Genomic DNA, 13890 nt, shown 5'->3' on the forward strand with positions numbered 1-13890 from the left:
CTTAATTCATATAAAACTTCACTTAAAGTCACCTTGCTACTCTAATAAGACCCTGTACCTTTACTTATTCTGATTGGTTTAAAAATCCGATGAAGCTGGAAGACACTCTACATCAGTTAAGCAATTACAATTACATTCTAGTTATAGCTGTACATTTCCAATACATTTATCTAGGTGATTTAAAATATTTACTTTAAAAAATTTAAAACTATATATACTTTAATGTTTTTCTAATTTTGCATATCTATGCAAATTGCATTAATATATAACTATTCCAAAACAGAATATTGCTAACATAAGCCCATAAGCATACAAACAAAAACTTGGGGTGGGGGAGACATAAATGTACAAAATAGTTTTAAACTAGTCACTTGTATTTCTTTTTACGGCTACTTGTTCATGAGGAAAATCACCTATCTTCATTTAGTTATATGTTCTAACCTCTCTAAATCTATGAAAACATGCAATAGGTGAAAGAAAAGAAGCTGCTAACAAATTATATAACTCGACACAGTCAATTCCTTTAGACAGTTAAAATTATGTTTAGCTACCACTAAGAACTGAATTCCCCCATTCAAATCATATTTGACACATAAATGAAATATTATAGTCAAATAATTATGGATTTGGAAAATACATTCTCAAATGCAAACAAGTTAAAAAGTAATCAACTCTTCATTTAATGCTTTAGTAATTATTATTACATCTACTAGGTTATGTTTGTGAAGCAACAAATGATTTTAAAATGAGACTCTCAAAATAATACAAACTCTATGACACCAGTCTTAAGTTATACATACATATTGTTCATTGTAATAAAATTATATAAAGGTGAGTATTACTAAAAATAATAGGTCTTTATAATAGATACAGCTAGTCTCTGAGAGCTCTCTGAAAGAGATAAAAAGAATAGGTCTGGGCCAGGTGCAGTGGCTCACGCCTGTAATCCCAGTACTTTGGAAGGTGGAGGTGGGCGGATAATGAGGTCAAGAGATTGGGACCATCCTGACCAACACAGTGAAACCCCATTTCTACTAAAAATACAAAAAAATCAGGTGGGCATGGTGGCACATGCCTGTAGTCCCAGCTACTCGGGAGGCTGAGGCAGGAGAATCGCCTGAACCTGGGAGGCGGAGGTTGCAGTGAGCCGAGATTGCACCACTGCACTCCAGCCTGGTGACAGAGCGAGACTACGTCTCAAAAAAACAAACAAAAAAGAACAGATCTATTTGGTTTTTTGTTTACAAGCATTTTAAAAACAATAAATAAAAGAGAGTTTCCACTTATTGTATAATACAGCAGGAAATTCGGACCAACTGAAATCTAGTAAAATGACAAATTATATAAAAACAAAAAAATCAGCTTGAAGGCCTGCCCAGGCATTGAGGTCATTTACCCTACTGGCATTTGCTGATTTCAAGGCTGGAGGTAAGATTTGAAGGGCTAAAAAAAACTTGGTGGTGATTTCAGGGATTTTACAGAGTGAGGGAAACAAAAAGTGAAATCCAGGGCCTTCATGTTGAACTGGGACTCCAATGGTTGGAAGTGAAAGCAAACTACCTAAAGTTAGGCCCTCCAAAGGACTGCACTGCAGCTGAGCTATGAATCACCTCAGTATCTGAGTTTGGATTGAGTTGAATATGGATTGCTAGTATCCCCAGGTAGTCTCCACAAGAATATAATCTTTCTAGGCCTCAAATTATTACTATATATGATTTTCCAAACAACAACATCCAACACACGATTGTCCAGCACACAGTAAAAAAAAATAATAATAATAACACTTCTCCATTCCAATCTATTCTCCACATTCTAAAAAGCCTTGCCTACAAAATAAAAGCCCAACTTCTTTAGTGTGTTGTACGAGAAAGCAATATTACGGTGATTAAGGGATTAGGACCTATAATTACACAACCTAGATTCATATTCTGACTTACCAGCTAGGCAACCTTCGGGCCACTCACAGAAAATCTGTGTCTCAATTCTGCATTTGTAAAATTGCAATATTAATACCTACCTAAAGGTTATTTTGAGGATTAAATAAACTAATGCATATAAAGAACTCCTGCACACTGTCTGGCACAAAATGAGCACTAAGTAAATGTCACTGATTGCTGTTTTGGGGTAATGTGACTCCTACATATCCCAGTTCCTACAACCAAGCTACTCAAAACTTTTTACTATTGCCCTAAAATATAATGCTCTTTAATGTGTCTATGCTTTTGTATATATGCTTTTCTCTCTCTAGAATGTCCTATCTGACCCCCATACTTCATTCTTTTACTCACGATGAAAGTCAACATGAAGGATTATTTATTTTGAAATTATATAAAACTCCTTCATAACCTGATTGTAACACTAACTAGGCTGTGTGAAAAATCTGTTTACATACCCCCACTAATGCAAGACTACTGCATACTAAAGAATTTGGCTGGCTTTTGCCCCCAGTTCTTGGGACATAACCTCTAAATTCTTGAAATTTCCTGAGTGATAGGAGTGTCTTCCTATTCATGGTGAGCCCTGAAAATCTATGCCAATGAGGTGACTCATGGTGAGCCCCTAATTAATTTAAGCTAAAGATATAATTCAGAATAGGGGATGGCCACTCCAGAAACACTAACCATGTGATTAAAGTGTTGGGGCCATATGGTATTAGCCTAACTTCCCGAGAGAGAAGGGGATGGGAGGGGCTGGAGATTTGAGTTCAGCCTCATGGCCAATGATTCAATCACTCATGGCTACATAATGAAACTTCAGTAAAACTCTGGACACGTGAAGCTCAGATGAGCTTCCTTGTTGGTGATACATTTTGATGTGCTGGACGGGTAACACATTCTGAGGACCCAGAAGCTTTGCATTTATGATCCTCCCAGACCTCACTCTATGCATCTTTTTATTGGGCTGGCTCTGATTTCTATCCTTCATGATAAAACTATAGTCATAAGTGTAGAACTTTCCTGAGTTCTACGATAATTCTAGTGAATTTTCAAACTTTTAGGAGAGAGTAGGAACCCCTAAATATGTAGCCAGATTGTCAGAGTAGGTGGGGACCACCAAGCTTGCAGCTAGTGTCTGAAATGACAGCAGTGTTATAGAGCAGCAGTCCCCAACCTTTTTGGAACCAGGGACCAGTTTCATGGAAGACAAAATTTCCACAGACCAGGGGGAGGATGATTTTGGGATGATTCAAGCATATTACATTTATTATGCACTTTATTTCTATTATTATTACATTGTAATATGTAATGAAATAATTATACAACCTGCCATAATGTAGAATCAGTGGAAGCCCTGAGCTTGATTTCCTGCAACTAGATGGTCCCATCTGGGGGTGATGGGAGACAGTGACAGACCATCAGGCATTAGAACCTCATCAGGAATAAGCAACCTAGATCCCTCACATGCGCAGTTCACAGTAGGGTCTGTACTCCTATGAGAATCTAATGCCGCTGCTGATCTGACAGGAGGTGGAGCTCAGGCAGTAATGCAAGCAATGGGGAGCAGCTGTAAATAAAGATGAAGCTTTGCTCACTTGCCTGCCACTCACTTCCTACTGTGTAGCCCTGTTCCTAACAGGCCATGGACTGGTACGGGGATCTGGGGTGGAGAGGAGACCCTTGTTGTAGAGGACTGTGCCCTTAACCTAGGAAATCTGTTCTAGCCCAACTGCAGGTAGTTGGTGTCTAAAGTTACTGCGATAGCCTATGCCTTCTTCCTTACTATGTACTCTAAGCCTGTGACAGTCTCTGTAATTAAATGTTGAGTAATAAATATTTATACAATTGAAATAATTCAAACATATTAGATTCTGAATTCTCAGCAAGATGAAGTACAAACAGCATACGCTTTTAAATCAGGAGATTGAGATTCAAGTCCTAATCCTAGCTCTACCATTTATTAGAAGCAAATAACTTCTCTGAATGTCAATTTTCTCAACTGTAAAATGGGGATAATAGTACTTAGTACTTCCCCAACAAGATCTTTGTGAGGATTAGATGACATTTAAACTGCCTAGCCTAGTGCTTAACATCGAGTGGATATTCAATATCAATAAACATGAGTTTTCCATTTCCCTTAGGAGGGCTAACAAGAACACTTGCTAATGAGAAATCACTAATTCCATCTTCACAGCCATATACTAAATCCCACCTGCTAATTATCTTCCTTTAATAATAAGAAAGTGTTGGTAAGAATGCAAATGGATGAGTATTAATACAAAGTAATTAGAATTACTAGATAAACAAATGAACAGGCACACATCTAAATGATGGTCAGTCAACGGTATCATAAAAATAGAGTTAAGATAGCAAAGTGATGTTTAAATTGCTAAAAATAAATGTATGAACTGAGGATCAAATTTAATTGTTACAATAAATTATCTTACAACCTAATTACTTGCAAGGCTCCACTCTATTTTCTCCTTATTGTCCTTAGATGAAGGGTTGCTTATGGCTATCCTTTTTCTAATGTTCGAACAACTCAAAAATTTAAGCAATAGCGATATCACAGAATAAGTACCTAAGCTCCTAAGGAAATACAAGTCCCTACATTTTTGTCCAAAATAATAATTCACATTCCTGATAAAATAGAACAAAATAAAATGTATTAGAATAGAATGAAATAGAATATTTGCCACATGAATAGTAAAAAGAAAAATTGGAAAGAAAAAATTTTGAAGGGACCAATAAGCTTTTATCCATACTTAAATTTCCAACAATGACAGAATATATAAGAGATATTGTATAAATAGCAAAAGTAAATAATATAATGAGTAACTTATCAACAATCATGTTAACTTATATACAAAATCTATACATGTTCATAATTTTTTCTGTGTCTAATACATTTTCTCCTATTCATGAAACTTTTTATAATAATCTAAACATACATAAGAAAAGATTTTTAAATTGATACAATGCTGTAATTTTAAAATTAATAATCTACCTTACTATTAACAATAAAATATTTTGAAGCAAATAAAATTCTCACATTTTGACAATTGGTAGAAACTCCATCTTTATTAATCATTGCACAAAGCATAACTTAACCCTTTAATGCAGAATTTAAAATTTTACCATTTCACTAAAATAAAAAAACAACTATTAAAAAACAAAACTTGTCTATTTATTTGTCAGCTAGAACTCACGCTAATATATCCAAATAGATAGTTCTGAAAACATATTCTAGCCACTTTAAAAGAATAAACTAAATACAATGAGAATAAAAAATATTTAGAAAGAAATCTATATTTCCAATATAGTACTTATTTATGCTATATCAATATTTACAGAATTATTACCTAAATTGACAGTTACAGCACATAACAAAGTATTATAATCATCTGTGAAATGTAACTATCAATATCTTTACTAAATTTATTTTGCAGTACATATCAATATATATTTAAAGTTAAGCAATTACACAATCACTTTTCTGCAACTGATTAAATATAATTACTCACCTAAGTACAGCTATTAAAGGTGCATATATTGAATCTCCATCATAAACATACATATGATCCCAGCTACATTCTGTAGCAAAATGATTGAATCTTAATCTTAACACTGCATTTGGACTGAAAATGAATATGAAATATTTTTTAAATTAAAATATAATATACAAAGCACAGAGTGAATAAATACATATTTATTATATAATATACAAAGCACAGAGTGAAGAAACTTTAGATAGGGTATTTTATTAGAAATCTATTTATAGATAATTTGCTGTAAATCCTTATATCATCAGGGTGAAAGATTGATAAGCCGTCCTATCTAATTTGTACAAATAAAATGTAACTTTCAACATCTATTAACAGGACATATGTATGTATCATTATTTTCTAAAAATTTAGTCAATAAAAAATGTTCAGCCAGGTGCAGTGGCTCTCGCCTGTAATCCCGGCACTTTGGGAGGCCAAGGCAGGCAGATCACGAGGTTAGGAGATCAAGACCATCCTGGCCAACATGGTAAAACCCATCTCTACTGAAAATACAAAAATTAGCTGGGCATGGCAGCACGCGCCTCTAGTCCCAGCTACTCAGGAGGCTGAGGCAGGAGAATTGCTTGAACTCAGGAGGCAGAGGCTGCAGTGAGCCGAGATTGCACCACTGCACTCCAGCCTGGGTAACAGAGTGAGACTCTGTCTCAAAAAAAAACATCTTCTGTGTCTTGTTTGAAGGTAGAGGTTACATAGACTGTATACATCACTGAAACCTTATGGAACTGTACACTTAAAATGGATGCATTTTGTTGTATACAAATGGTACTTATAAAGTTGATTTTTAAAAATCAACACTCAAGAAGCCACTATTATTTTTACAGAACCCTTAAGTAGAGCCACTAAAAAACTATTTAAATTTTAATCAAAATTCTCAATGTGATATAATGTTAACAAATAAACAAAATGTAACTATAGCTGCACAGCAGAGAATGAACAGCTTTTAAGTTAGAAAAATTTAAATACAAAATTTTCCAAATATACTCTTTGGATATTATAAAACCATTCAAAAATAATTCATATCAATTCTTTTATGCTCCACTCACAATACATTTAAATAGATTGTTTGAAGCCCTAATTACTGAAAATACCTCTAAATGAATATAACTCTCTCTTCTACAAAATGTTCTTTTAAAAATACCCTTAGAACTAAAATGCTAAATTATATGAATAGCATAGCTCAGCACGAAATATTTTTATAATTTCTATGAAGTCTTCAAATTTCATAACGAGATGTTCAAAATAAACCAAAAAAATGCCTACTCAATTTAATACCACTGTAACATTAACTCAAAAACAAAATATATATAAAAAACTATTGTCACAAGTGAAGAAAGAGGTAGTGTAATTTACATTAAATGTGATATCTAGAAGTTGTAAATATTATCTAATAATAAACAAACTAAATGATAAAGTAATTATACTCTAATGCTCTGACATTAATATGATCACCTTTATCATTTAAGAATAAAATACATTAATTTGACCCAGACTGTATACTTACTAGCCTTCAATGAGCCATGTACATTTAGTTTTATATTTATAGTTAATTGGGCCATCTGTTAAATATCCAGAAGGTTCTGTTAACCTGGAAGAGAAAATAAAATAATGAAAATAATTACCTTAAAATAACTTTAAGACATATAGCAGGATAAGAAAATTTAAAAGTCATTAAGCCAAAGGAACGGGACATAACAATTTTCAAAAAGGAGGATTTATTTACAACTTAGGAAAATTTCAAAGTGCTGTATTTTTCTCTACATCTCAAAAGATACTTATTTTGGATTTCTTTAAACCTTAATATATCATGACCATTTCAATTTATGAAGCAAAAAAAGACACTGAAAGACTGAACATAGTACTGAAGGATTCGATGTTGATGCAAAATAGAATAAGTTAAACTTCATCTGCACAAAAATTAGGTTGAGGCAGAAGGAAGATCAAATACAAATCTACAGAATAGAGAAAAAGTATATGTATGTTCCACTTTGGGGAGTTACCACGTAAGCTATATTTTTTCTTCATGCACTGGTATTGCTAAAATAGGTGTCACCAAACTTTAAAGAGTTCTGCTATAAATATATTTTTTATTATCATTTTCTCCTGTCTACATCTAATCCAAGAACTCAATTTTTAAAACAGGACAAATAAAAAAAATTATATCTTCTATTTTATGCATAAAAAAGAAAAAGATATTTGGAAAAACTATATTTTCAGAAATTAAAAATCTTTAAAACAAAAATCTCAATTCTACTTCATTTTGTTTTTCTTACTTCCAGCCCAATTATTTTATCGAGACCATATTTTAAAAAATTAAAATGTCTTCCCATTTAACATTTATATACTATACTTATATATGCATATACAAACACATCACAGCTAATCAGTTTTTACATATTCACATAAACATACACACACACATATATATATCAGGGCCATTATCTACTTTCAGATAAAATTAAATTTTCCTTATAGTATAGAGCCTTAAATACATTAGGGGGGAAAAACTTTAATTTACCTAAATCAGGGTTGACAGAAGTGTCAGTCAATGTTAATGTCATTTGCAAGTCTTTCATAATCCCTGCAAATTACTTCTGTAATAAAGTGGCTAACTCATGCTTGGAAAATCTTTGAAGAGCAACAAATGCCTATATTCTCAAATAAATGTAATAATAACTTGAGCATTTTCTACATGTCAGGTACCACTATAAACACACAATGTGTTGCCTCATTTGAAAATCTCAAAAAACCTATAAGATAGTAAATAATTAATAACTCCATATTACAGATGAGAAGTCTGAAGCACATTTTAAGTAACAAGTTAAATAACTTGCCCTGATTTTTCACTTCCAGTAATATTAATACCAAGTGCAGTAACTCAGAAGAACTCTCCACTGAAGACAACTTAAAAAGTTAAAGGACAATTTTAAAATCTTACAAGTAACAAAATGATAAAATGTACAAAGCCAAGGTCCAGAAGTTGCAAACTCTTTAAGAGGAGGCAGGCATTCAGAGATGCTTTTGTTCTGAGAGATTTGCTTATTTAGAAGAGACTGCCAAAAGGTTGAGGGTGCATTTGGTAGCCTCGAGGAGAGAGGAGGACAAAAGTTGGAAGCAATAACCCACAAAACATAGGGGGCTCCAAGAAACAATAGGGCACTTTGACTTGGGACATAATGACTTGCTATTAAAATAATGGTGTACCAGAAGTTAACCAGCCTTTACCTCAACTGTAGGTTAGCTATGAGTCATCTGAGCAGCAGAAAACTCCCAAGTCTTAAAATTGGCTTATGGTGCTGCTAGAACTGCCAATATGCCAAGTCTCCTAACAGAAGATACATGGTACTCTCTAAAGAAAGGTAACATTATTCTGGGCCTCAAATTATTTCTATCAATAATTTTCAAATAAAATGTCTAGCATAATAACAGGTAATTAAGCATATGAAACTACTACAAGAAAACATTGGGGAAACTCTCCAGGATATTGGACTGGGCAAAGATTTCTTGAGGAATAACCCACAAGCACAGACAACCAAAGCAAAAATGGACAAACGGGATCACATCAAGTTAAAAAGCTTCTGCACAGCAAAGGAAACAGCAACATGAAGAGACAACCCACAGAATGGGAGAAAATATTTACAAACTATCCATCTGACAAAGGATTAATAACCAGAATATACAGGGTGCTCAAACAACTCAACAGGAAAAAAAGCCAACAATCCAATTTAAAAAATGGGCTAAAGGTTTGAACAGACATTTCTCAAAAGAAGACATACAAATTTCAAATACGTATATGAAAAGGTGCTCAACATCACTGATCATCACAGAAATGAAAAGCAAAACTAAAATGAGATATCATCTCACCCCAGTTAAAATGGCTTATATCCAAAAGACAGGTAGTAAGAAATGCTGGCAAGGATATGGAGAAAAGGGAACCCTCTTATACTGTTTGTGGGATTGTAAATTAGTACAACCACTATAGAGAACACTTTGGAGGTTCCTCATAAAAGTAAAAATTTAGCTACCATACAATTCAGCAATCCCACTGTTGGGTATATACCCGAAAGAAAGGAAATCAATATATTGAAATATCTGCACTCCCATGTTTGTTGTAGCTCTGTGCACAATAGCCAAGATTTGGAAGTGACCTACGCGTCCATCAACAGATGAACAGATAAAGAAATGTGGTACATATACACAATGAATTACTATTCAGCCATAAAAATAATGTGATTCAGTCATTTGCAACAAAATGGATGTAACTGGATGTCATTATGTTTCGTGAAATAAGCCAGGCACAGAAAGATAAACATTATATGTTCTCACTGATTTGCGGGATCTAAAAAGCAAAACAACTGAACCCATGGAGACAGAGGCGGAAGATGGTTACCAGAGGCTGGGAAGGGTAGTGGTAAAGTGAGGAGGAGGTAGGGATGGTTAAGGGGTACAAAAAAAATAGAATGAATGAATGAATGAGACTAGTATTTGAAAGCACAACAAGGTGACTATAGTCAATAATAATTCTACATTTTAAAATAACAAAGGATTGTTTGTAACACAAAGGATACATGCTTGAGATAAATACCCTATCTTCCATGATGTGATTATGCATTGTATGACTGTTTCAAAATATCCCACATACCCTGTAAATATATACACCTACTCTGTACCCACAAAAATTAAAAATATATATTCCCCCTCCTCCAAAGAAACATATATTGTAGGAGTTACCACAGTAATCCTTATCTCCCTCTTATAAGAAGTGATGTGAAGGAACTGTTATGCCTCCCTAAGCTAAACAATAGGAGTACCTGAAAACTACACACCCTGTCCCGTCCTATTCAACTTCAGTAGTACAATTTCCCAAACTTAAAAGGAAACTACTCACCACAATCCCTGAATTCCTTATCCTTAGCCCTAAAGATCCTACCAAGAGCCCACCTTTTCCTCCACTTACTACAAAAAGGTTTCCTCCTTGCCAATTCCAGTCCACTGGAAGCATGGGAGGATGTCACTAATCAAGGTAAAAGAAATGGAAAATTCCTTCTCACCACCAAAAGACATGCGTAAAGGGGAGAAATCTCCTGCTACTTCTATAATAAAGAAAGAACAATTCTCCTTCTGCAGTTTCATGATCTCTTCTTAAACTCCAAGAACCTTCACCTGCATGCCACGTGGGCAAAGCATTCCCATTACATGCTTTGGACCTCTTTACAGTCTAGAACTGTTCTTCTAAAATTCAGAAGTCTTGCACTCCAGGACCATACTCTAACCATAAACACCTAGTTTTCCATTTTATTTTTTTTACTTCTTACTCCTAATACCCTTACATTCCAATTGTGTAGCGCTCTCCAGAAATTAGGTAGCATATAGTTCAACTCCCTACAAAAAATAAAATAGGCTCTTACATAACTACTATTTCTAATATTATTTCTAATACATATTCCAAGTTTCAAACAATTTTTTTTTAAACTTTGTATCATTCCTCTTCATGAACTGAGAACCACACTGACTTACTCATCTAGATCAGTACTACATAAACTACTAGCCTACTGTTTGTGTAAATGAAGTTTTATTGGAACACAACTACACTAGTTTGTTTAAATATTATCTAAGATTGCTAACACACTATGAGGACAGAGTTCAGTACTGGCAACAGAGACCATCTGGCCAACAAAGCCTAAAATATCTACTATCTGGCCCTTTACAGAAAAAGTTTGCCAATCACTTGTCTAGATGCCTGCCACATATACATATGCCTTGTCAATATCTCATTCTAGCTGAAAGCAGAGTACTTAATTAAAAGCATGCTGGGCTGTTTATAACACAAGGTTGGCCACTAATAAATGCAGGAAAACCAGCACAAATATTAGACAGTACTAAAATTAAATCTAGTGGGATGTTGTTGTCTATCCTGACTATGGATATATAATTTGACTATGGATATATAATTTGACTATGGATATATAATTTAACACATTATAAAAATAAGAAAGTGTGACAGTTTTAATATTACAAAATCTCTGAAACAATAAATCCTGTTTATCACAGAATATAGGTTTAGTCCTGGCATAACCAGCCTACAAGGAATAGTCAGATCCACTCAGGGATAGTCTTTATGCAGGGTGGCCTTTGTAAGCCTTTTTCACATAGAAATTTTTTTTAAAAACAAACTTTCTAGTTAAAATACTATTTATCAGCTTATTAATTCCTTTTTATTTTCATTTCACCTTTATTGACAAATAATAATTGTATATATTCATGGGGTAAAATGTGATGCTTCAATACATGTATACACTGCAGATTGAGCAGATCAGGCTAATTAACATACCCCTCACCCCACATACATATTTTTTGCAGCAAAAATATTTAAAAATCCACTCTATTAGCAATGTAGTATATGAAACATACAATGCACAATTAGCAACATTAGTCACTTCATTGTACAATAGAATGCCAACAGAATAATAGAACACTTATTCTTCCTAATTGAAACTTTGCACCCTTTGACCAATATTTTTCCTTTCCCTGCCCAACCGACCACCACCGACAGCTTCTGGTAACCCCCATTCTACTCTCTACTTCGATTGATTCAAATTTTTAGATTCCACATGTAAGTGAGATCAGGTGATATTTGTCTTTCTAAGCCTAGCTTATTTTGCATAACCTAATGACCTCTAGTTTCATCTATGTTGTCACAAATGACAGGATTTTGTCCCTTTATAGGCTGAATACTATTTCATTATGCATACATACCTCTTTTTTTACCTATTGATCCCTTGGTGGGCACTTAGGTTGTTTCCCAGTATTGGCTATTATGAACAATGCTGCAATGAACATGTGAATGCAAACATCTCTCCAACATACTGATTTCAATTCCTTTGGATATATACTCAGACTGCTGGATCATATGGTAATTCTATTTTCAGTTTTTTGATGAACCTCCATACTGTTTTTCAAAATGGCTGTACTAATTTACTTTCCCCCAACAGTGTACAAAAGTTCCCTTTTTGCCATATCCTCACCAACACTTGTTATCTTTCATCTTTTTTATAAGAGCCATTTTAAGAGGTATGAGATGACATCCCATTGTGGTTTTGATCTGCATTTCCCTGATGAGTAGTAATGTTGAGCATGTTTTCATATATGTGTTGGCCTTTTGTATGTTTTCTTTTGAAAAATGTCTATTCAGATTCTTTGCCCATGTTTAAATAGGGTTATTTGTTTTCTTGTTATTGAGTGATTTGAGTTCATTTTATGTCTTGGGTATGAGTCCCTTATCTGATGTATGGTTTGCAAATATTTTCTCTCAATGTGTGGGTTGTCTCTTCACTCTGTTATTTCCTTTGATGTATAGAAGCTTCTTGATTCAATATCATTTGTCTATTTTTGCTTTTGCTGCCTGTGCTTTTGGAATCATGCAAGAAGTCACTGCTCAGACCAAAGTCATAGCTTTTCTCCTATGTTTCCTTCTAGTAGTTTTAGTTTCAGATCTTCCGTTTAAATCTTTAATCCATTTTGAGTTGATTCTTCTATAAGGGATCAGATAAGGGTTCAATTTCATTCTTCTACATTTGGATACCTAGTTTTTTAGAATCATTTATTAACAAGACTGTCCTTTCCCCAATGTGTATTCCTCGAGCCTCTGTTGAAAATCAGTGGACAGTAGACAAGTGAATTTATTTCTGGGCTCTCTATCCTGTTCCATGGGTCAATTTGTCTGTTTTTATGCAGGTATCACACTGTTTTAATAACCATGAGATGACTTTAAAAGTTCATGGAAAAAAAAACAGATAAAAATAAAAAATATAAACTTTATTTCTCAACATAAGTTCCATCAAAGTCAAGAAGCTTTTGTAAGCAATGATACCAGTCATTTAGTGCATCCCTAAAGAGCTGAAGGTCCTAGGAATTTAACCATGTCAATGCAGCCTTGTTTACATTATCAACCAAAGAAAAATAGGTGCCCTTCGAAAACATTTTAAGATTAGTGTATTAGTGCCCACTTTCATGCTGCTGATAAAGACATACCTGAGACTGGGCAATTTACAAAAGAAAGAGGTTTAATGGACTTACAGTTCCACATTGGCTGGGGAGCACTCACAATCATGGTGGAAGGCAAGGAGGAGCAAGTCATGTCTTACATGGATGGCAGCAGGCAGAGAGAGCTTGTGCAGGGGAATTCCTCTTTATAAAACCATTAGATCTCATAAGACTTATTCACTATCATGAGAACAGCATGGGAAAGACTTGGCCCCATGATTCAATTACCTCCCACCAGATCCCTCCCACAACACATGGGAATTCAAGATAAGATTTGGGTGGGGACACAGCCAAACCATATCAATTAGGAAACAAACAAACAAACGAAACTCAAAAGGAGCCAAATC

The 13890-nt window shown here is 34.2% G+C and overlaps 1 protein-coding gene across 10 annotated transcripts in view; it reads right to left on the minus strand.

Annotated features, from left to right (window-relative positions):
• ATRNL1 (attractin like 1) overlaps positions 1-13890 on the minus strand; it is an 853525-nt gene that overhangs the window by 818969 nt on the left and 20666 nt on the right. For all 10 annotated transcript variants that reach the window (XR_004028677.1, XM_030806602.1, XM_030806597.1 and 7 more), the window contains exons 2-3: positions 7005-7088; positions 5462-5575 (exon numbers count right to left, since the gene is read on the minus strand). Coding sequence is in view for 9 of the 10 variants with exons in the window: in XM_030806602.1 (XP_030662462.1) it covers positions 5462-5575; positions 7005-7088 (198 nt within the window). In the remaining variant the exon portion in view is untranslated. The remainder of the gene's footprint in view (positions 1-5461; positions 5576-7004; positions 7089-13890) is intronic.

This window comes from Nomascus leucogenys, chromosome 3 (genome assembly GCF_006542625.1).
Source record: "Nomascus leucogenys isolate Asia chromosome 3, Asia_NLE_v1, whole genome shotgun sequence".
NCBI lineage: Eukaryota > Metazoa > Chordata > Mammalia > Primates > Hylobatidae > Nomascus > Nomascus leucogenys.